The 25,302-nt window shown below is 38.5% G+C and overlaps 1 protein-coding gene across 10 annotated transcripts in view; it reads left to right on the forward strand.

Annotated features, from left to right (window-relative positions):
- The first annotated feature begins 433 nt into the window (after window positions 1–433).
- The window catches only part of NUMB (NUMB endocytic adaptor protein), a 44,844-nt gene continuing 19,975 nt past the window's right edge, over window positions 434–25,302 (forward strand). For 9 of the 10 annotated variants that reach the window (XM_041402226.1, XM_041402272.1, XM_041402235.1 and 6 more), the window contains exons 1-2: window positions 10,412–10,555; window positions 22,456–22,530. In XM_041402226.1, the coding sequence (XP_041258160.1) occupies window positions 10,430–10,555; window positions 22,456–22,530 (201 nt within the window). In that variant the 5' untranslated portion in view covers window positions 10,412–10,429. Of the gene's footprint in view, window positions 453–10,411; window positions 10,556–22,455; window positions 22,531–25,302 lie in introns of those variants that run through there. The other variant, XM_041402288.1, reaches the window with a different exon arrangement.

Below are 25,302 nucleotides of genomic sequence, written 5' to 3' on the forward strand. Positions count from 1 at the left end.
TTTGTAATTGAGATTGACTAAGTGCACTCATGACTTGTTGCCACAACAATTCAGATTTTGCGAGCTATCTGGAATATACAGATTCATTTCATTTAAATGTCTTGAGCTATAAAAACTCCTACTTCTGGGTTTTTTTTTGGAAAGGGAGATCCTTCCACTGTAGAGAGGCAGCTCTGGGTGGTGCTGCGGCAGCTGGGTGTGAACAGCCCTGCTGTGGCGCTGTGACAGCTGCCACGCGGAGGTGTGGCCAGCTGGACTGGCCCTGAAGGGACACCAGCCTGGGAGTTGGGCTGCTTCACAACAAAGGCTCCATAGCACGGCCATTCTCTCTGATACAGTCACTCTTGGATCCTGGGAAGAATAGACGATTAAGACATGAAGCAAGACTTCCCAGCTGGTCAGATGGGACTGGGTGATTTCCTAAATGGATGGCTGCACCACCGCCACTATAGGTTCCAATAGCTTTTGGAAGCTTCAATCAAATAATTAATCTGGGTGGTTTGGGGATTTATTTTTAAAAATTCCTTTCTGTTTTTAGTTTTTAAGCTTTCCCAGACCTAGGAATTGTCCTGCTTAATTTTGTATCATGAAGAGAAGTACTGTTTTATTAAAACCTGGGCTGCTGGAGGATTCTATTGCTTTTTCACAGTTCCTACGATATAAGAATTGGAAAATCATCATTCCCTTTTTATTTTCTAACATTATGATATTGTAACTGTTGTAGCTTTCCCCACTGGAAAATTGGTTTTCTGAGGTGAAGACCTTTGATATATCTAATCTGTCCTTGAGCTGAAGGTATTAAGTAGTCCTTGCCATCTTCCTTATACTTGCTTCTTTCCTGCACCTTCCAGTTTCATTTCAGGGAGGGTGTATTAACTACAACAACGATATGGTATTGAAGCTGAGTGCAGTCTGGTCTTATGCTGCTGCAACCTGCTTGCTTTGCTCTGCTTTCATAATAATTCTTTCATAATAATTTAATAATAATTAATTTTTAAATATAAAGAATTTCATAATAATATCATAATAATTCTTACTACTGTTTCCTTCTTTGACAGTTAAATTTTTAGAGGACTAAACATGAGTTATGATCTTTCCTAGACAGTAGTAATAGCTGAATTAATATTCATTGTCATTTATAATACAGTGGCTTGTTTACCCTTTTTCCATATGCTTTTCTCTGCTGTTTTAATAATTTAATAATAATTTCTTCTTGTGAGATGATCTTGTATTTCTAAAATCAGTTTAATCTACTCTGGAACATTTTGCATCACCTTCAAACAGTTGTTGAACTTACTTCTTTTGAGAGCATACATGAATGAAACATTGCTGGTTGTGGTGGAGAGCCCTCTTTACCTCGCTGTTTTGTATCTGAGCACACTAGTACTCATGTGGATTTACCTAGTTTCTCTGTACCTGAATCCTCCTTCTGACAGACTGAGCAGCACTGCTGTTCATTCCCACTGAAGGTTTCTCCTAAGGCTGATAGAGATGTATGGCTTGTTGATCCAAATGTTCCTGCAGTGTGGGCTGTTGGGCTGGACCATGCTGTGGGCTGGTGTAGAGCAGTGTTGCAGGATTGGTTGGCCAAAATGCGGTTGCTTTTGCTTTTGTGAAACATTGTATATGAACCAAGGGTAAAGCTTCACTGTAAAAATGTTTAATATCTTGCTGAAATATGTCCTCCTAGTAAACTGGTTTCGAGTGCAGTTGGTTCCTGCAAGGCGTGCTCTGGATCTGTAGCTCATTTTGTCTGCTCTCTGTGCCCTTACCTGAGAGCTGGAACCAAAAATACAGCATGTGTTCCTATGTTTCTGGACTCCCAGTGAGTAGGGAGTGATCAGGTCAACAGCACAAAGGTGTGACTGACTGATTTATATTCGACCCTCTCTGTTACTAAGCAGCAGATGTTTGGCCTTGTTTAATCAACACTGATTGCTTATAAAATACTCATAGGTCCTATGGAAGTAAGTCCAGTGTAAACCCTAAGGTTTATGATTGATCTACCAGTAAAATGCTTATTTTACTTGTTAAAGAGTGTTTTTTAAATTTTGAAAATGCATTTATTTTCGTGGGATTTGACATACATAACTTCAAGCTGCAGTTTGTGGAATTGGGTGTTTAAAGAACATACCTCTTGGCTGTTTCAGCTCTTTTTGTACTTTCATTTATATCTAATTTCATTCTGAAATTTAGCATGTATTTGTAAAGATACCTTTTAAACCGAGATGTTAATGTTTGAAAACTGTTGAGTTGTCTGATATTTAGCTGCCCTAAATGTAAATGATTCACTTGGAAATGACGTGGCTTGGTTAGTTAAAATTATTCACGTGTGTGCAGATGAGCTGCAAAGCAGAATTACTTGAAATGCTTTCCACAAGGCACATAGCTAGTGTTTCTTTATTAAACTTCTGCTTCTTTTCAGTTATTATAGATAATATAATTCAACTCACTTTCTATCACATCAAGTGTTTAGGAGACCTGCTTTCCACCAGTGACTGACAGTCTGCAGGGTATTTTTAGAGTGAGCCTACAAAACAAGGGGATTACTGCCTTATGTCTCTGCTCTTAAACCTCTTAGCATATTGTTTAGGACCGTAGTCAGAGTTTGCAGTTGCTGTGGTGTCTGATGAACTGGGACGTTTGCTTTATAATAGTTATTGATGGAGAAAATGAGGCTTGCTTTCTTTTATTTGCTGAATTTCACAGGTTTGTGAGAGGCAAATGATTTATCTTGCATCTACTAGAAGAGGCATTGCATAGTCTTAGGAATAACTTCTGCCTTGCAATGATCAAACTTGTATTGTTGTGACTGTTTAAGAGTCTGAATGTTTACTTTGGTGATACTTCTGTTACATAACACTGTGGAATACTTACTCCTCTGTTAATTGTTGCAGTCTGGGGGTATTTATGTTTGGAAAGTGTATTTTACAAAATCCTAAGCTGTAGGACAGGGCCTCTGGTAGCTGAATGTTTAAGACACATAATTGTTAACAGTGTGTTGGAGTACAGTTCATTATTTCATTTCCTGATATTTCATAAGCTGTTTGCAATTTTTGTTTAAGTCTGGCTTCTGCCAGTAAAATGTTGCTGTCATAACATTGTTTTTTCCCCTTTTTCCACCCTCATCTGTGGTGCAGATAGAAGTGTCAAGCTCTCTGGAGAGAGTTGTGGAGTGCTCACACAATACCTTAGTTTAGGTATAAGACAGCAAGAAATCTGATGGATTTGAGGATGTCTTGTACTTCACATCATATGATCGCAGTGCATCACGATTTCAAAGAATGCTGTCAGAGACATTATTGTCACAGCTTGGTCTCTTTGGTCTTACATAAAGAGTTTAAGGTTGCCATTTCTGATGTATTCTCAAAGTATGATCTAAATAGTACTTTCACTGCTGAAAGGTGAGTTTTCTACAGCTTCAATAGACTTTTAGTTATGTATCCAATAATTTATCTTCAGCAAGGAAATTCCCCTTAACTTTTTCCACTCTAAATAATAATAACAACAACAAAATACGCTTGCTGGCTGAACAAATGAAGAAATGCTTCACTTTTATGCATATTTTGATAGAAAGCTTACTTGTAGTACTGTACTATGAGATGTTAATTGGGTAATGAAAGGGTGAATGGGTTGGAAAGCCTGTGGTGAATAATGTGGTTAGTCAGCCTGTATTGCGAAACAGGGCTGTTAACGTTTTAGAGAGCATGCTCATACGGTCACTTGCCTTCATTTGCTTCAGTGTGACAGTGCTGGGTTTAATTAGATTTTATGGGGTCTAAACTTACAAAAAGGCTCAAAGTTCTGCATTCAGAATCTGACACATGGGGTGACCTTTTCTTCCTTAGAAGATAAGGGTACTCTGTGTGCTTGTGCTGGTGAATAATTGCAGAGAAGCTGTTGCAGGGCAATTGCAGCAAGTTTTGGCTAACCTTTACAGTAGGCTTGGAGAGATAGGACATTACATGTTTTTTGTACTCTGTAAGTGGGAGAGGAGGGGAGAACGTTTGCTTAGCAGCAATGCTTAATAAGGATTTTTCAGAGAAGGAAAACTCCATCCTAGCAGCTTCATAATAGACAGGGACAGACTATTTACCTTGGCAGCACTCAACTTGTTTCCCAGCTTGCCTCTTTTTTATAAATGAAATGTTCTTACATTGTCATCTTAAATTTAGGGACTCAAATTGTACATTAGAGAGCAAAAGAGATTTAAATGTTTTGAACTGCTTCTTCTTGTGTTTGTACTGCAGGTAAGCCTGCCAAACCCAAACCTCATCCCACGAGAGTGACTTGAAACAAGCATATTTCCTCACTGATGTCCTTGTGTCCTGGTTATAGCCAAGATTTACAATAATGTTCAAGTGGCAGCAGTGAACTGTGTTTTATTGGAAAAAGCAATGTGAAATACTCTTCTGGAATATGGAAGTGTGGGCTGCTCACATTTCCTGCTGCATTTCATAGTATGATTGAGGTTTTTCATAATGGTCAAAAGATAGCTATTAAACATTAACCTGTGGACAATGTGATCAGGTTGTGCTTGCACAAGAACTCAGAGCCACTGAGCTTTCTAAGGATGCAGATCTTCACAGTCATGTGGAGGAATGTCTCTGGAGTGTTTTCCTAGTAAGTAGGTTAGGCAAACACATTTTTTTCAACAAGATTAAGATTATTTGCATTTCCTCTTAGGTGTGAAATATCAGGTAGCTTTGGCAGGAGGAATGCATCCTTATTCAGAAAGCTTTGTTGTCAAGAAATGTGAGAAAAACATCTTAGAGATGGATGAGGTTTTTGCTCTGGGTTTCAGACTCTTTGGCTTGGCCCTTCAGCAGTGTTAGGTGTATTTCACTGGGGAAGAGCACATAGGGGAGCAGATGGTTGTGCAGCTGCTTAGCCCTCACCTGTGTGTGGCCAGCAGGCAGTACTGGTATGAACCAGACCTTTTTTTTTTTTTCCTTTTAAATTACTTAACCAGATAGTATCAAGTTAATTAAATTTGTTTTATATGGAGGCTTGTAAATTTTAGAATGATCCCTATATTACATTGTTCTTAAAACTGTATTTCCCTGCTGTTTGAAGTGCATACTTCTAGGAATTTTTTTCATGTGTCAATACTACTCCTGGTGGTTCAGGCTTGCAGGAGAACTTTGTACTACAAATCAGGAGGATGGCACCCGGGGTGGGTGTGTGTGGGGGTGTGTTCCCTCCTGCCCCCGGGTACTCTGCATTTGTTGCGGGCTGCACAGTGCTTTGCCCTTGTTTGACCCATGACTTTCTTTTTTATTTTCTAAATTGGTAAATAGGAAACAGTATTAAATTCTGAAAGAAAACGGATAGTAATCCCAAACGTGCTGAGTGGTTTTAAATAGCTGACTGAAGACTTAATACCCATTTTTTTCCTTTTTCATATCAAACAGAAAAGATAATAGATAATTGAATGCAGATTAAATAACCTTTGTGAAGGCTAGAGTTCATAAGAAAGATAAAAAATGTTTGTGCTGTTTCTTTGTCCCGAGTGTTGAAACTCTAAGTGGTTGCTTAGTGTGGAATACATAGTACACCCTAGTTTACAATCCAAGCACTTGAATTTGTGCATGCAGTTCAGGTACCCAGGAACCCATACTGTCCTTCTGCCCTGCAGATTCTCTAGTTTGGATTACCCAGTAGCAGCAACTGCTCTGCAAGAAGCAGCTATCCACAGTAAATGAATTGCTTATCTGAAGGTATGGTTACATGGGTAAACTCTTGAAAAAGCTAAGCTCTAAATTTGCATCATCAGCAGCTTCCTCCTGATCTAGCTTCAGTTAATATGAAAGCTTACCCATCTTCCACTGAAGGGTAAATTGCTGGCTTGTGCTCACTGAAGGGTAAAAGTGAACACAGTTGTACAGCAGAGCAGCTAACAAGACATGAATTAACATGCTGGTTTATCTTGCAGTAATTTGTTCTGCAGCCATAACCTGATGATGCACAAGGCAGTGAAGCTGAGTGCTTCAACATGGACTTTTATCCATGACAGTGTTGTTTCTGTCTCTGTTGTTTCTGACAACTCTGCCCCTGAGCTGTCAGTGGACTGATAAAGGTGTAAATGATAGTTTTTCTGTTGGTCAGAAGCATAATGATGCCCCAGCTCTCCTTAAGTTGGCTTTGGAGCTCTGTTTCCAAAATACATAAATTTGCATAAAAATAAATGGTAACATAAATTTAAAAACTCATTTGTCTTTTTGATACCTTTTGTAGGTAGGTGCTTTGGGAAATGATCTAATGTCTAGTCTCATGTTGAAATCTCTTGAATTACAAAAGTGGTGGAGATTTTCATGTTGTGTGGGTTGTTTTGTTTTGCTTTGTTGGGGTTTGTTTTGCCCTTTTTTTTTTTTTCCCTCCAGTGGGAATGACCATTTAGATACTCAGCTGTCTGCAGTAAGATAACCTTGAAATGTACCAGGACCCAATGTGGCTCTGTTTCCTTATTTCTCCAGAAGGCTCAGGGCTTTCAGCCTTTGTTGGCAGTTTGTCTCTGATGTAATGTTATGTTTTGTGATTTAACTAGATTTTGAGTTCCCTATCTTGACTTTTCACTAGGTTTTCTGAGTTCCAGACAAAATTAGTAAAAATTTCAGCACTTAATTGGAGCTTCTCTCCTGAATCCTCAAATATGCAGCCTGTGTGAATTGTTCTATTTAACACTTTCCCATCAGGTGACAACTGTAGTTATGTTGTCCTGACATCCATGTTACCAGCAAATTAGGTATTTATAGGACATACTGTTTTGCAGCCTACTCATAAGTCTGATATTTCAGAAAAGGGAAGTGTGGCCGTTGGAGAGAGCTTGCTGGTTGCCTTACAAGTAATTAATTTTGCTGTTTGTCAGCATTTCTATCAGATAGAATAAGCTATTTTTAAGCTGTTTGTTGCCAACATGATCTCAAAATTAGAACATGTAGGAAAATGGGTTTGTTTTTTGGTGAAAAGGAAATACTGTGGGCAAAACGCCACTTCAGTTTCTCATACAAAATGTAGTTGAGGAACTCTTATTCTTATCCTCCCCTGGGGATTGAGATTCCTGGTCAGAATAAGTGTCTGATAAGGCGCCAGTCTCTTGGGCACCAGTGATGCCTGGGAGGCAGAAGTCCAACAGAATGCTCCCATAAGCAAATGTTATGATAAGGCAATTAGACTGCGGTTTTTCACAAGTGGTACAGTGGTTGTGTGCTGTCCTCAGTCCTTGGTTTGCTATTCACTGAAGTTTTTGAGATCTTGAGGTCTTCAAAACTGACACGAGCCTCGCTGCATCTAATTGTATCTGCTTAAGAGTCTGTTGCCCCTTTTGGCAGAGTGGAGTATCTGTGCATTTGTCCCTCACTGGAGTGCAAGCTGGGCTGTAAGCCATGTGCTGACCAGATTTCTGCACTTTACACTGAAGCAGCTGCAGCAGTGGTTTTGCTCCGGCCCTGCCAGTCTGCAGCAGGGACAAGAGTGTCTGTCTGTCCTTATGAGCTGAGATGCCATGCAGAGATTTGCTGCAGTATGTTTTACCTGCCCAAGGTGATTGAATGGCCTCCCTTGATATTCTGATTCCTTCAGATGGATGCACAGAGTCCTCCATCTGCAGTTTGTAAAACAAAATACTTAACTAATATTGCTGTAGTGCCTCTCTAAGCCTTAGAACAGAAGCTTTGCAGCTCCTCTTAAAAGTTTGAGAATTGCCTTTTGCACAGAGATTTTAAAATGGCTTATGGCGTGTAAAATAAGCAATGTTTATAGAAGAGTGTTGTGGTTTAACCCCAGATGGCAACTAAGCCCCGTCCAGCTGCTTGCTCACTCTTCCCCATGGGATGGGCAAGAGAATCAGAAGAGCAAAAAGTCAATACTTCATGGGTTCAGACAAAGATAGGTAAAACAAAAGCCACACGGGCAAGCAAAGCAAGAGATTAATGTAATGCTTCCCATGGGCAGGCAGGTGTTCGGCCATCCCCAGGAGAGCAGGGCTCTGTCACACACGGCAGTTGCTTGGGAGGACACGGTCACTCTGAATGTACCCCTTTCCTTCTGTCCTTCCTTCCATCTTTCCTTCCCTCCCCCACTTTTACATGCTGAGTGTGATGCTCTATGCTGTGGGACATGCCTGTGGTCAGCTGGGATCAGTTCTCCCAGCTGTGTCCCCTCACAACTTTTTGTGCCCTGGAGCCAGCTCAATGGTAGGGTGGAGTGAGAAGCAGAAAAGACCTTGGTTTAGTGTTTTAGCAACAACTAAACCCATGTGTTATCAACATTTTTCTCAGCCTAAATCCAAAACACAGCACTGTGTCAGCTACTGGGAAGAAAATTAACTCTGTCCCAGGCTGAAAGCAGAATAGAGCTGCTTCAACTTTCTGAGTGATAAGAAATGTGCATATTTTTTATTTTGCACATATGTTCTAATCTCTAAATCCACTCAAGTAAATTCAAGAAAATATTTTATGTTCCTAGTTATGACAAGCATTTTGTAGCTATGAAGGAATGAAGTTAACACTTCTTTATAACTAGATAATTGTGATTGAGAATCCTTCAGCAACTTGCCATCCCTGCACTTACACTGCTTGTTAGACCTCCTGGCTATTCTAGGTACCTGCTAGGGACAGTTGCCTGTAGCCTTCAGCTACATCCCAAGCCTTCACTTAATTTGCATTTGGATTTGGGTTGCTTGGAGTGTCATACCTTGTTGCTTTCGAATGCTCATCAAGCAACTTTAAGCACAGTGTTTGCTGTAAAAATGGTCTTTGGTGTGGCTGTTCTCTAGTGTACAAATACTGCAGGAATCATCCCCTATGCTGAATGTACCCAGAATGCTGCATGACTCAGGAATAATGGCATTCATATGCCACTGAACTTGTGTGTGTGTGACTGTTGTGCTTATTTCCCCTTAAGCAATTAACATCACCACACTTAAATTACCCAGTCCTAGTGATACAGTGGTGTTTTCTTTATCCATGGGTATATCTTTGAATTATTACTTATCTTACAGTAGTTCTTTTAATAGATGATAAAAAGATGGAAGATTCTAGAGAAATCAGCCAGTATCATGCCATGAAGATACAGTGGGAACTGACTTGTTTAATTATCTGCTTCTTGAGGGAGAAAGTAACAGTTGCTGAAGGAAGTTTTAGGGAGTCACTAAGAAAATGCACACCTTTTTATTTGGCATGGTTAAAGTGTGCCATGAGATACAAAACAATTTAGTATTTGTAATTAGTGATGGGCAGTGATTTTCTATAGTGCTTTTAATTTCTGACTTTCATTTGGCTTTGAAATAGTTGCATACTGACTTTAAGCTTCTTAAATGTCAGTTACCACAAATAGGAACGTGTTGATTTTTCTCACCTGTGTCATACAGTTTTGACTGGAAGATACCCATCCTTTTCAAGGTTTAAAATGGTGTTCCAACTGCTTTCAAAGCAGCTTTTGTTCAAAGGCCAGCCATTGACACCTGTAAATATCTATATTCTGTAGTTTATTCAGTCTAATGGGAAATATGCATATGTAATCCAATTAGATTTTGCTGCCTTGCATTCTGCAGCATCTTTTTTTTTTCAATTAAAATGAAATGTCATGGTTGTGAGAAAGCTTCTTTTCCAGGAATGACAACCAAGTCTCAAGCAGCCTTTCAGTATGTCTTCAATATTCCCCACTTTGTATCCCATATGATTTTACTTCTTTAGGTAAATACTGAGTCTTTTTATTAGCAGTAATTTTGCTGATAGCTTCTTGGCTAACTGTAGTTTGAATCTAGTAAAGATAAGCAAGTCTAAAGCATGGATTGGATTGTCTATAGAAATTGATACATAAAGGCATACTGTATACGAAGTATTGAATTCTAGGCTTCACAAGTGTATTTGCAGCACGGTCTTCCCCTTTTGAAGAAGTGCATTTCTCGTTTAACTGCAAGAATTCTACCAGTAGACTAAGCAAGGGTTGGACTGTTCCCATCAGCAAAAGCATGAACCTATCTCTTGTACTTAGTGAGCAGCACAGGCACCTGATTTTAGGAGCAGTTTTAGAGCTTGCCTTGCATGAGTGCCTTGGAAGCTTTTGCTGTTGGTGTCCTGCTTGGTTGCTTTAGGTGGGTGTTTAAAAAACTCTTCAGAGCTTCTCTGTCAGCTATTTTAGGTAACTGTATGCTCCCACTAATACTTATTCCTGGGTGAAATGCTTCAGTTGCTGTGGAAAGATGTTAAACAGTAATGTGGATTTGTGTTTTCTGTTTTGAAGTGAATACCCATCTTTCTCTGAATCTGTGTCCAAAATATTTTCCTTCCATTCATCTTTGCAAAAGCTCAGGTTTTCCACAGATTCATTTGTCATGATAATGGTTGACCCGAAGTGCCTAAATGTGTGTTTGGTGCCTATTGGCAGTATTCTTTTTTTCTTCTTCTAGGACGTGAAAATCTGAGAAATGAACAAATTACGGCAAAGCTTTAGGAGAAAGAAAGATGTCTATGTCCCAGAGGCCAGCAGGCCTCATCAGTGGCAGACTGACGAAGAAGGCGTTCGTACCGGCAAGTGTAGCTTTCCTGTTAAGGTAAGAGTTACTGCCCTTCTTTTGGATATCCGTGAGGTACTCTTGCCATGAATTGTTATTTGGGTTTTTTTGGCAAGCATAAGCCAGAGATACGCTTCATTACACACTGACCTATTTTACAGTTGGCTCTCATTGCAGATGATGTGGCTTCTTTCTTAAAATCAGATGGCTCATGTAACAAATGCCTTGGGAAACCAGTCTGAGATATCCTACGTTATTATCTAGTTGAACTAAATCGTGTAGCTTGGTAGAGAAGTAATGCAATATTTGTCTTCCTTTTTCTGGAAGATCAGAAATTATAGATCTCTTGGATTGCATGAAAAGGTACTCAGTTCTCTCTGTTAAAAGTGTAGTTGTGGGTACAGTTTGACTTCTAAGGTAAGTGATGGGCTGTGCTTGGAAAGCAATCCTTCCTCCCTCTTGATAATTGGAAATATTTTCAAGTAACACCTGGGATTTCAACCAGTGCATGAGGTTAGAGGCCCTTGCTAACTTCTGAGAATGCCTCTGTGCTATGATCTTGTGTGTGTATATTACAGACTATTAACGCCTATGAAACTGAAAATACCTTTTAAAATTCTGGTAACTCATTCCAGATTAACAGAGAATTATAAATAGATATTTTCCTTTTTTTGTGTCCAATTCTCCTTCCTCTTTATTTAAGAAACAATAATTTAATACTTTAGAATATTATTTAATATTAATACTTAATACCAGAATAAAAATAAATATCAAATTTAGGGTGGCTTGTTGCATATGCTCCCATTTCTTCCTCAAAGTACACTAATAGTAGATCTACAAAAGGTTGGAAGCAGGTGACGCTTGAGGAAAACTAATACTGAGGTAAAATATTGGTGTACAAGGAACACAGTCTATGGTTCTGACACCTACGGGCCTTCCATTAGTTTTTCTGTGTATTATGCTTAAAGTAATTCTGTCTGATAGTTGAAGATGTGATGCTGCTAGGTGGAGTTCTTTAAACTGAGTGTGGCGTGTTTTTGTGAAGTTGTGGATTGGTAGGTATGCGGTAAGTATGAGGTAACTTTCACACGAGGTTAATGCCCTGCTTTACCCTGCTAGAGCTGCTTTTGTGCTTTTACATATACTCAAGTGTATACAACGTTTCTAGTCCATGACTGCTTGCATATTTTTGTCTTGAGTTATTCTTCTGCTAAGAGGAAGGAACTGTAATTCAGTCCTGAACAGAGATGGTGTTTTGCCAAAGCTTTGAAAGTAATTGCTCTGAGAAAGCTCAAACGTAGATTAAGGTTTAACACTGTCTAGGAGACAACAGAGCTGTAAGTTTGAGGATGGTGGGTTTTTTTATAATTTAGGCATTGCACAGGTTGAAAAGCAGATTGCTCAATTTCTAGGCATTTAGTTTTTTTCAGACTTTTTCAATCCTTTACTGAACACAAAGGGTGTGAACCACTCCACACTGTTAAAAGACTGACTTTTTTTAAACTCTCAGTCAGGACTTGCACTTCTAATGACAAGTGCTTCCTGTATTTAAATGAAGTATTCATCTATTCTGGGCACATGTACCCAAAGTCAGAAAAGGTTTTGGCCTATTCTGTGCTGAAAAGGCGTAGAAATGGATGAACCTTTGCATCCTGTCACCAAACTGGGACTTATGTGCACTCATTAGTCTGCTTTTAATTGGAAATCACTGAATTAATTTAATTTGTTCTTTAGGAAAAAAAGCTTTTAAGGTAAAAGTAAGGGACATTTCTTGATTCGGTCAGAATGGTAGAGTATTAATATCCAAAGAACTTGCAATTAGGTGAAAACTTCAATTCAGAACAATATTAAGAGGCGTTTTATCTTACTTGATTAGAATTTATTGTCCAATATAGTGTGCCTTGATGTGGACAAAGTGGAAATTTTTATAAGGCTTGAGATGCAGAGTGGGTGTTAACTGGTGTTGAATAGATAGAGACAGGAAGTATGCCATTGTGAGGGAACAAGATAAACCAGATGCAGAGTCATCGCTTTAGTGGGTGGTACTCTGTTTTGCTCACAGAAAGAATAGAACTTTCTGCTGTTGAAGGAGAGTATCCTGTTACGCCTGTCTTGGGTATTTTTTGGGAATTCATACATTCCAGGAAAAGTATGCAGTCTCCTCTATGTCCTTAAGTATCTGATGGGGTGACTTCTCTTCCTGATGCTCCTCAGAGGAGCAGGACAAAGCGAGATATTTTGGGAAGAATGGTTAATAAATAGGAATGCATTCAAATATGAAAGATGGTGAATATACCTGAGTTTCCTTTAAGTTTTGCAGTGGGAATTCCAAAGTGGTCCATTGTCTGTAGTGTAGCTGCTCAACCACACTTGAATATGTTGGAGGAGCTGGGGAGGGGGTGCACAGGATTAGCCTGTTCTTACTTCTTAAGATCTGCTTTGCCTGCTCTCTAAAAATCGTCTGTAATTCTTTGGAGTTCAAAGCATAACCGAGTAGCAAGACCAGAATCTGGTCTTGCTTTCAGGGACGATGATGACTTCATCTGTACTCAGTGAAGACCTGAGAACTCTTCATAAATGTTGCTGCAGCTGTCTGTAGGGTTTTCTGTTTGAAAGTAAAATACATGAGACTAGTGTGGTAGCAGCCAAGCTGTGGGCTTTGTTACTTCTAATGCTTGCTATTTTATGTAGGTAAGAGGCTAATATACTTTTTTTTGAGATAGAGATGGGAGACTAGTGCAAACATGTAAGGGAACATTTGTTCTTGGTTTCTCTTGTAAAAAAAAAAGATCTCTTAAATTGGTTTGGTTTTTAAGTTCTTGCCTTTGGGCATTTATATTTTGCCCAGAGCTTGGGTGTTTGTAGAGTGCTACCACAGATTTATCCTTTTTTAGACATTACAGAGCATGACTTTGAAAGTCATGTTGCAAATAGGATTTCATCCTGCCTTCAGGCTTCACTCCGTGAGTGTTGGACAGGGACTCCAGTAGCTGTCTATTCATTGTACTTGGAGGATGCTGTACTGCAAACAGATTTAATGTTACTGAAAGGTTTTCTATGTTGGCATGTTTCTTGAAGCTCTTCCTGCTCTATGTCCACAGCTGATCCTTATTGTTAAAGTCATTAAGTGTTGTGTTGGATTTTTTGCAAATCTGATACATCTATGAATCGTCTTCCCTTTGGGAGAGAAGATGCTATGTGGAAAGTACAGGCAAAATTCCTGTTACATTCCTTTATGTTGCTTTAAAGTTCAGGGAAGTAGATTTGATCCACAGATGGTTCTCTCCAGTGCTGTGCTCATAAATTTGGAGGTGGTGATAATCATTTGGAGGTGGTGATAAGCTGTTCCTTTTAGTCAGTAGCATTCTTTTTGTTAATAGTCTGTGTTTTTCTGCTAGTTGGTGGGGCTGTGTTACGGGTTGCCAGGTATTGATCGTATTTTCTTGGTCACCTTAGTGTGTGTAGATGTAATTACAGATAGTTCTTCTCTGTGTTGGAAATCTAACCACACCTGAGGTGGTAACCTGACACTCAAACATAGGGCTGTGCAGTGGCTACTGCTTTCCTGCAGTGCTCTTCTCTGCAAACTGCTTTGAACCCGCTAAAGTTAGACTGAAAGAAGAGCCGAGGAGAGACAGGTCCTGTCTGTCAGCAAAGGTGTGGAAAGGATGTTAAAGCTGTGTTTAGAAGAGTGACTTGCAGACTTTTGCTGTTCCTTTGGGAACTTGAATGGTGTTGCTCTCCTAACTTTGGTGTTGTGGAGGCATAATACCTTGCAGCTTTTATAGGTGTTCAACAAGAGTTGTCCCATTATTAAATGTGGCACTGGTACATCTCTTGCAGTCTGTGCATAAGTCTGTTTTCAGGGACAAATTCTTTTCCACTGTCCTAACAAACTGAAAGGTAAATACTGTGTTTCAGTAGTGAATCCTTCCTCTGAGAGAAAAAACAGTATCAGATGCATGCAGTATGTAGAGGTGTTAGATGAAGAGATTACATTTTAAAGTATTTAGAAGTTGAATGTTCTAACAGACATTACAGCTGTGCTTATCAGCACTATAATTTATTTATACACAATTCTGTACATTAGAATTGCAACAAGTGAAGTTCACTGACACACACATTTTCAAACTTGCTTTCTTACTCCAGACACTACCTCACTGAAAACATGCAGCTGTTCTGTGGTATAATGACTGAAATATTTGACACTAGGGCTTCTTTTGTGTGAAAGGCCTTTTCGAGTGTCCCCCTGGGTAAGTGGTTTTCATTCATACAAATGCTCTTTGGAGTAACTGGTCTGTGAAATTTATAGCAGAAAAATTAGGTCATTTCCTTCTACCTAAGAGAACTAAACAAACAAAACATTTGCAAATTCGTGGTAGTTCTGACCAAAAGGATGTGTTAAAGAGAATATTAGCAGCTGGTTACTGCCTGGTGTTCTAGAAGATGCAGCAGTTCTGTGTATCTTGGATAATTTAATTAGTTTTGTTCTGTCACTTCCACATTCTTGGTGCTCAGTATCTTTTGACCTTAAGGCATCGAGGGCTACTGTTGTATATCACCTGCAGGTTTACTTGCATTTTTTAATTTGACTTAGAAGGCTAAAGAAGTTGGTGAAAAAGCTGGTGGAAGAGTAAGAAAGCATATTTCTGTCTCTGGCATCCAGGGTTTGCTGCTGAGTACCTGGTATCATTGGAGTTAGCCTTTACACAGAATTTGATTTCTGTGTTAGTGTTGACAAATAACAATTGTATGGATACAGTTGTACTTTTGTATATAAAATAATTGGCTTCTCAGAACAAGTACTCTTGAACTGTATCCTGTCTAACCCTTGTTTTCATGGGAGGTGTTTGGAAGACACTGTATTGCTTTGTGTTCAAGAAGAGGCAGAAAGAAAGAGAACAGCTGGCACAAGCACTGTAGAGTGTCCTCACTGGGACCTGTGAATGTCAGTTCTCATCCCATTCAGGTTGCTGAGCCATACGTGGCACTGCTGAAACCACCATCAGTAGGAGCTAGGCCATTGTGGTCACTTTGCTTTGTGTTCTCACACCACTTGGGGCTGCCCAGGTGTCCTGTTTCGTTTTGGAATTTGCATATTGAACTTTATTGCTTCATGTCAAAATTATAAATCTCATATTAAAAATAACTTTTTATGTTTAATAAGTTTATAAAGACAGCTTACATTCTCTTTCTCCAGGTCAGAAAGACTGGTACCAGCACAGGTGACTGTGGCTTTTGTTTTTTGTCTTAAATGCACTTCTAGTTTGAAATAATAGCTGTGAAAGAATTTACCAGCATGATGCTGAAGTGCTTTTAAGTTAAGCATGTGATATTTTTCACTGTGAAAGCCTGAGGTACTTGAATAGTCTTTGGAAACTATGTTAAGTATTTTTAAGAAGTTAATGTGACAAAGCTGCTGATTTCTGAAATGTTGTACAGCCTTACACATTAAACACTAGAAATCTCTACCTCTGAAGGCATGAACTCATGCAAGCAATGACCAGTAATCATTCCTATTGAATGCTAACCCTCAGCAAGCAATGGCACACATTTAAAAAATCCTGCAGCATTTAATGTCACAGGAAAAAGGCTGGAAGTCAGCTAATTATAAAAGATGCTGATTATAATGGAAGGTGTGAAGCTTATCTCCAGTATATTCCTATGCATTTTTGTCAAGGCTAAAAGGAATGTAAGACGATCCCTAATTTTTAAGCTTTTTACCCTAGTGTCCAGCCCTTAGTTTTGTTTGAATGGCCTTGCAAACAAGAAGTTTTAAATTAAGCTTCTTGCTGAGTTTTAAAAGCCTCCTGCCTTTTGGCAAAGGTGAAAAATAGTTCTTAAATAGTTTTATAAACTTCAAGTTGTTTTAAAGATAGGACAATTAAAATGGTTGGATTGCCTTTCAGAAATATTTATTTTAAATGTAATTTAGGCGTTGGAAATCAAAAAGTTCTCAATGGGTTATACTTTTTGATTCTGTTTTTTAAAATTAGGAGATCCTCAGTGTTGTACATGGCAACTGAATTTTTTGCAGGAGTAGAAGGTGCAGTGTGCACCTGTGCAATGTGTGTATAAAACTTCATGCTATCAACGCTTGATTTTCCTTTATGTTTTCTTTTCTTTTTTTAAAAGAAAGTTTTAAATTTATTAAACATTACTGAATTCCTGGAAAAATAGGAATTGCACATGAGAGCATACAGCTGAAAACCAAAGTCTGACAGTACATATGTGAAGCTGTGATGGGACTAAGAGAAATAGTGTGTTTGGCTGCATCAAGGGAAATTTAGGATATGCATTATCAATAACAACTCAGCAAAATAACATCCCTTTCTTCAGTGAGACATATAAACTACAGGGTAGAAGGTCTAGCCTTTTGATCTTCAGTTACAGAAATGTCATAATACTTCAAGGCTGACTTCTCTGATGTAGATGTGGAAGTAGATCCTGCCCTGAAGCGAGTGCTGTCCTACATAACCTTCTGAGTTCCCTCTCTGCCTCATTTTAGGGATTTATAAGAAAATGAAGAATATAGTATTTGTATATCCTGTATTGAGCTTCTTTATTGCATCTTCAGTATTCCTGACTCACAATGTTTTTTCTGTTGGCAATGATAAAGGTTGTGTGAGAACCAGTACGTGAAATGCTCAGTGTGGCTCTTAGGTGGGTGTGATGTAAAAAATAGAGAGAACTACTGGTATAGGTACTGCTTTAGATTCTTTTGATCCTCATTATTCAGAGACATTTAGCAGTCATAGGCTGCTACAGTTCCTGTTTTGGGGGATTTAACAGGGTGGTGAGACATTTTGATTTCTGGTGATGTGTGTAGCATTCTAACTAACCTATAGCTTTGACTAAGCAAAATTAAACTTTGTTGATGCTTAATCATAGAGTTTCTGTTGTCTGTCCTTCTGCAGCTTTGTCTGAGCAAACATTTGTTTCAAACTATTAAATTTAGAAAGCATGGGTGTGAGAGGAGAGAAATAAAATATTGAACATTGGAATGTAAGTCTTAGAAGTCAGTGGAAAAGTAGCTCAGCTTTAAGACGTATTCAGGATTTCTGGATTTAAGCTTATGTCTACTTGCAAGACAGCATTTCACTCTGAAACTTTGGTGCTCAGGCTTTAATTCTTGAGCAGTGCCGATTCTAGAAGCATATCTGCGCATGCAGATCTCAAGGAGTCTGTCTTACTGTTGCAAATAATACACCAGAACTTCCACAGAGGAAGAGAGAGGAATGTCGTTGCCTCTAGGAAAAATACCAAAAAACGCTGGTGTGCTTCTCTTTATGGCAGCTCGTTTCCCAGCACAGGACACCTTGGCCAAGACTTCAAGTAAGCTCATTTCCTGTGTCCATCTAGTTTCAAATGTAATCCAAAGAACCTAATCTGTTACTGCAAATAAAACAGTGCATGTGAACATCTGCTGATACAGAGGGAACTTCAATTATTTGTGTAGCTGAGTCTGTTTCAAAGAGAGACTGTAAAAGCATATTACCAGACTTGAGCAAACAGAACTGGCTTGAGTGAGTTGTCCAGGTTGAAGGAGCTCTGGTGAAGGATCTTTTTGCCAGCTGTTATTGTTGAACTTTGAAATTTTGAAAACTGAGTCAGCCAAGTATTTGAGAGAGAATTGAAAACAAAGATCAGGACAGCATTGCTTGTACTAGGACACAGATGGTGTTTTATTTCTGACCTGATATATCAGCCCTTGATGTTTTAGTAGGAGCAATTTCAATAGCATGTATTTGTGAGAAGACAGTAGGAAAACTTCACCAGAAACACTTGATATGGTAACTTGAGTGGTTGGTTTTTAGATGAAATTGGAAAAAGCTTAAAATGTTGAAGAAGAATACATTTTCTCAAGCACTTTTCAAATTCTGAAGATGCTTTGCTGTGTGCCGGTTTAACTTGTTCCTGTGTCAATTGCTTTATGTTTGGTTTGAGACTGGTACCAAACGCCACCTTCTGCAAAAGAGAACATGAAAATTAGTGATGAAGGGGGAATGTTTTTTTGTTTCTGTTTAATTTGCTGTACCATGATCTCATCTTCTTTTTGCTAAAAATGTTAATATAAGCAGTGCTTCTATTTAATAATGTTTGCATTAAGGACTTTACTCCAACAGCCCCTGAAAGTATTTTATTTGGGTTAGAGCTTTTATGTTATGTTACTCTGTATGTGGACTCTGCCCACATGGATTTTAGCTTTCTGTAAAAGCACTGGTGGTTAATTTCTGGTATAACGATTAAATCTCTTACAGAACAACTTATGTCCGAGAATTGCTGATGTCATTACTATCTGTCACTGGTTGCTATGGAAATTAAGTAGGAGTGCATTCAATATTAATACTGCATTCCTGCTATGTGCATTTTCCTGATGGAAAAGTACCCACTTTCTCCAGGAATTCTAGCTGCAGCAATCCCTGTGACAAGAAATGCTCTTTGTAAATATGTCAGAGGTATTCCTTTCCTTACTGTTCTCAGTCATCATCCACCACAGTGTGGCTTAGGCACTCTGTGGATCTCTGTGTACCCAGTACTTACATGTCCCAGTCCTTGAGTGTGTTTGTGATAATGTGCTGTCATGGATTTGCATGAGATTTTACTGGCATAGGACAGTCTCTGCCCAGGCACTTCAACAGTATGTTTGGTCTCCTTTAGTTTGAAAGGGAAGTTCCTTTCAAAGATCCAGGAACGTTGTGTATAGAAGTGTGGGATTTGTGTATGTGCTTTAAAGTGGTTTCCACGTAATCCTTTTCCGGTGATGTAACAACAGAGTTTAACAATAGTTTATTTTTCTGAAGTCCTGAATTCTGGTGTTTAACTTTCCTTTCTGACTCTTAATTAGTAGCTGGATTTCCTTTATTAAATTTTGAAATGTCACTCATAAAATGCTGCTGCACTAGTAAGTTGAGCCAATATTTCAAATTTAAGGCTAAGCTAAGATAGATTTACAATTTAGCACTTCTGTTTAAAATATAAACACTGGAAGAGGTTTCAGTTTTGACAGTTTCTTGCCAGTCTTCTTGAGGAAATATTTTTGTCTTTGGTTACAATCCATTAAAAGCCAGATAAATATTGCAGCACAGGAGCTGTGTATATCTACTCTCAGACTGATGAAAGAAACTTGAAGACTTGGAAGGGGTCCTGCTGCTTAAGGGGCATTTGGCTATGAAAAGAAGAGGACCACAGCGTTCTGGTTATAGAATTAAAATTTATTTTTGTAAGAAAGAAAAGTATATTGGCACGTATGAGCAATTAACACACCACCACTCCATCCCAGAAAAAATAGAAACCAAAGCAAGAAGAATTTTGAAATTGCTGTTAGGTGTTCAACGCCAGTGCTAATGATGAGCTTTTGGCTTCTGCAGAACTGGCTTCTGCAATGGCAAGAACAAATTTTTTTCTGTCTGTATGAAGAGCTAGAACTGTAACATATAAATGCAAACAAAGTACCTTTTGTCCTCTATATCATAAAGAAGTATTGTGTGACAGTGTAATTTATTTTAAAATTCAGAATTGGTTGATGCTCAATGAGGTCTGTGGATTGTACCCCTTTGGTGTGGATAGATGCACTCGATATGTGTAATAATGTCTCCATTCACAGGAGGGGAAGCAGTATTGAAAACTGCTGCTGAACTTGCTGTCTCCAGCAGCAGTGGCATGACTGATTGCTGGAAGTTGGAACATGGGGCTTGAATAGAGGTTTGGCAACACAGGGGAGAATGGTTGTCTGTTTTGCAGTGTGACATGAGGCAATATTTACCCTGTTCCATTTCTCTCTTTTCCAAGCAAAAGGCAGGTTGCCAAGTACAGGGGCTGAATAGTTTGAATCTTCAGTTGGAAACACGCTGGCTACACTATAGTAAATGAGGTGTGCAGATAGGCCAGGAAATCTGAAAGTTGCCTTCTATATGGATGATACAAATGGTCATGCAAACTAGATGGTTTATTCCTTACACATATTTTTTTCCTGTCCAGTACAGACCTCAGGCTTGTTCCTGTCTATATCACTCTCTTCTTAAAGAGACGTTACTAAACCCAAACCTTCCTCATGACAAATGTACAACAGAATTTCTGCATCTGGAACTTCTCCCAGAGAAGTCGTGGCACAAGCGAGTAGTTGATGGTGTACATATGTACTTCCAGACACACAGTAATTGCATCTTTAGTTGTTACTGTTTGTGTATTTTTAGGATTAAAATGTTCTGCTTCGTGCTCTGGAGAAACGAAGGTCTTGCGCAAGTGTTCAGCGAGCTCAACTGAGGGAGTACAGTTGCTGTTTTGGCAGCTCCAGCATTCAATTATAAGGCTTCAGCCTCAGAGCTCATTTTGAAAAAGCTCTAAAGAGTCAGATCTTTTACTTACCTTCTAATTTCAGTGCAATTTATTTTTCAAGCTGTTCTCCAGCTGTGAAGGCAAATTTAAATGAAATTCTTCTCAAATTGTTCAATCCACATTTAACTCTGTTTAAAAAAATGCCACATAGTGAGATTTAATGCTAAAGCTCTCTGTCACTTAAGATATTGTAAATCTTTCAGCAGTTTAATGATATATAGAGCTTCCTCTTCTGGAGCATCTTGCCTTGCATGAAAAAACCTCAACTTTCCAAATTCTATTAAATCTTTGAAACAATCTTGTTTTTTTTCCATGTAGTTGAATCTCTCAATCTGAGGCTGCTTCAGTATGGTACTGGGAGTGAAATGGTTTTGTGTCCAAGTCTAGTATCCCAATTAATGAAAGAAAATCTAGGAGATTTCAATAACTCATGACAGAATAGTCTGTTATAGAGTGCAACTTCTTAACAGGTTGTTAAACTTGTGTTTACTACTGCATTAAGTGACACAAGCATTGATTCTTGTGTCATATTTTAAAACCAGTTATTCACTCTCTAGCTAGCCTAGAACCTAAATGCTGAATTGCATACAACTCTTACAATGGCAAGTAAACTGGGAGAAGTTTTTTCACCTATAGCTCTTACTATAAAACTTCAGAAAGGTTTTGATAGTTTCTCTGATTTTCTTCAAGAGTTAAGGATGTCCTTTGAATAAGGATATGAATTTTTCTGAGAGAACACTTCCTTTCACTATCAAAAAAATGATGATTGAAAAAAGCAGGGAAATTGGAAAAATTAAAGCTAAATGTTTGAGTGTAAAATTATCCATGGTACCCTGAACACTACACTCTTGACATATATTTCTTTCAACTGGTTTCTCTATAGACTAATATTATTCTGGGTTATAAATTTAAAAGCTTTGAAGCTTGGCGTTTCTATTCACTGTTGTGTTGCTAGGGGGTTTTTGAAGTAGTGCTTAGTAAGATGAATCTGTGGAAAGCAGATTTTTTTTGGTTTTAACCCCTCTTTGTAATAATGATGAATGTCTCAGTGTCCACGTAACAGCCTGTTGTTGTAATGAAGAGAAACAGTTTTGGTTTACAGTTTTGAAAAAGGGGTGGGCAAATTTCTCATATTTGGATATTACCATGCAAAAATATTTGGTCATCTTACTGTGTAGTGTAATTTGGTTTTCAATACTAAATACATTTATCATTACTCAAAAATTATTTACTTACCATCATCTCTGTATTGATGTAAGGTTTTTATTCTATGCTAGTAAAAAAAATTACTAAAGCTCATGATGAATAAGCAGGAAAGCACAGTTTTCAATACTTTCCAATTATGTATTTTCCCCTGACTATGGAAAGTCTTGTCTTTTCCTCCAAATTTCTTGTTGTATTATGCTTTTCTGCTGATGCTGGTGCCCCCATAGATATACACAGTCAAGTGCCCAAATGCAGGTTTAAAAGAAGGCTGGCAAAGTGCTGGTAATGTCTGTTGCATCAGCTGCACTGAGATGCATTCAGAGCTTGGATTAATCAAAATCCCAAGAGTTTAAGGAGCTGCTATTAACCTTTTCTCCCCATTCTCTTTCCTGCAGTACTTGGGACACGTTGAAGTGGATGAATCCAGAGGAATGCATATCTGTGAAGATGCTGTGAAGAGGCTGAAATCTGTATGTATATTTGTTTAATGAAAACGTAGGCTTTGGGGCTGTAAGCATTACTGGAAAAGGTCTGTTCGGAGCAGTGCTCCAGCTAAAGGCTGAACTTTTGACCCATGTTAGGAGAACAGTTGGCTGGTTTGAGAGCACTGCTGCTCTTGGGGGGACGTGCTAATCTGATGATGAGAGGGAGAGTTACAACTGTTCTTTCTACTTGCAGAAACTATTTGCAAAACAAATGTGTAAAAATTCTCTGTGACCTTTCAGGCTAAGTTGGTACCCACATGGGACTTCAGCCATTGTTTTTTAACAGCTTCTCCCTCTCTCTCTTTTCTTCTCCCCCTCTCTCTCTCTTTCCCTCTGTTGCCTGCCACTTTAATAGTGACTTAATTCACCATTATTATACAAAATATTACTTGTTTTAGGATGCTTTTTTTTCTAATGCACTGCAGCATTGTAGTCGTGCATGAAATAATCTGGCTTGCATCTGCTCAAAGTGGCCTGAAGGCTGCCTAATTCTGACATGTCATGAAGTGGGCTGCTCTTAGTTTGGCTTCTGTGAACGTTTGCTCCTGTAAATGGCACTCGTTCAAAGCTCTTTGTATTTCTGTGGCTCATTTGAAGAGGTCTTGTCATCTCTTTCCTGCAGTAATAATACCACAAAATCCTGCGGAAATAGCAAACTCCAGAAAGGCAGTGATCAGTCTGTCAAGGAACTGAAGCTTTAACATCATTGAAAAGAACAGGAGAAAGGACATAAAATCCTTTTATGTCCTTTCTCCTGAAAAGAACAGGAGAAAGGACATAAAAAAGCTGAATTTTTAATAGAGACAGAGAACTGCAGTCCTTGTATGACTTCTATGTTTTATCTATATCCATTCTTCAGTATGCATTCAGTGGAAGATACCCTTGTATCTTTGCAGCTCAACAAAATCCATCAAACAAGTTCATCAAACCCTTCTGCTGGTTTAAAATATGTGCCACTGGACGTCCCTTTCCTCACCAAGTCTGAGATCTCAAATGGTTTCCATCTGAACCTGTTTTTCCCTTCTTCCTAGCACACAGTAGAGCATTATAGGTTATCTCTTCTGCCTTCTGTTGTGCTGTAAAGTTTGTGAATTGGTTTAATGCTCTGATTAAAATCAAGTCTTTTCATTCTTTTCTTTCTCAGCCAATGTATAGTAACCTGTTCAAGCTGCATCCCATCTGTTCCCATTCAGTCTGCAGTGATTAGCGATTGATTTTTATTAAAAAGGGCCACACAAAATATAAATGAGGTTCTTTGTTCTGTGGATTTAGTTTATGTACCTAAAAGTGCGAGTACTGACCGCATAATCAATTGCATCCGTTTTTGTCTCTGATTTTTTTCTGATTTTCTCATAGTACTGTTAGCTCACCAAATAGCACTGCAATATCTACTTTGTGCAACTATTTTCTTTCTCTTCCCTGGAGAGCTGTGCTGTGAAGTAGCTATTCTCTAGTTTATAAAAATCTTAGAAGTCCATGAGCCGGCTAAGTGTAGCTAAGCTTACAATTAATGAGACATAGTAAAAGCATAGCACCCAATTTATTTTGGAATCTGGATTTCTAGGATCGTGATTTTTAATCACATGAATTACTGATTCAAACATCAGACTTGGATATCTGACTTTTACAGTTAGTCAGCATTTTCTGAAAGGAAATAGTTAGATTTCCTTAATCCATGTTATGTCATTATTCCAAATTGTGGACGGCATGAATTTACCCATTCTCTTAAATTAACTTTTTTTCTTCAGACAGTTTTGATTTCTTCTGCTGTTTGATGTCTATGTGTACACCAAATACAAGTGTGCATCTCTTAAAATTGCTATTTGTCTTCTTTGTCAGTGTTGGAAGTTCGGAAGTGGAGGTGAAATTCTCTTTGTGCCCCAAGAGGAAAATTCAGATTGCTGAAATTACTTTGTGTGCTTTAGTTGCTAAACTCTATCAGATGCAAGGTCCATTTGGAGCTGCTCGCTGCAATTCAAGGCCTGCCCCTCACCCCCAGTATGTGGCTTTTAAACCAGAGGCATTTCTTTAGGACATCACCATTACAGGAAGCTCTGTTCTATACAAGACACTCTTAATTTAGCAGAAGCCAAACACTGGGTGATATCTCAGCATGTGAGGAATGTGATGAGAAAACAGCTTGTTCTTCTGGTAGTCCCTTGCTTTCACATTACTTAGTTATTTTGATGGGCTTTCTCTTGGTATTGAGAGAATTACAAGTTTGAGCTGCAGTGCTCAAAATGAAAGACTAGCTTAAGGAAAATTGGAATTCACTTTTAATGTGGTTAAATCACATCGAAGTGTACATGGGCTGTTTTAAACTTTATTCTCTGCACGTAAGGTGTAGGTTTTATAAATCCAGTCAATAAAAATTAGAATTGTTTAAATATTTGTATCCTGTAGCTTCCAAAAATTAAGTTCTGTCTGTCTTTTCTTATTCTAATAGATATATTTTTGCCTCATAATTCCTGCTGTACAACAGTTGGCAAATCATTTTGGGGAACTGAAGATTTCTTCTATAGAAGTGATTACTGGGTTTTAAAAGTTTTGTGGGATTTGCTAAGAAGAATATATAGAACAGTGTTAATCTTGACTTTAGGAATAGTTTAATTACTGCTTTGCTTTTTGAAAGATGCAAACTAATATCTCTGTTTCTTTATTGTGGGAAATAACCTTTAAGGGGATTTTTTTATTACCTGCTCCTTTAATGGGTGTAATTGTTTTTGAGTGCTGCACCTTGCAGAACTTGTGAACAAG

Source organism: Onychostruthus taczanowskii, unplaced genomic scaffold (genome assembly GCF_017590055.1).
Source record: "Onychostruthus taczanowskii isolate IOZ18803 unplaced genomic scaffold, ASM1759005v1 scaffold1, whole genome shotgun sequence".
Classification (NCBI taxonomy): domain Eukaryota; kingdom Metazoa; phylum Chordata; class Aves; order Passeriformes; family Passeridae; genus Onychostruthus; species Onychostruthus taczanowskii.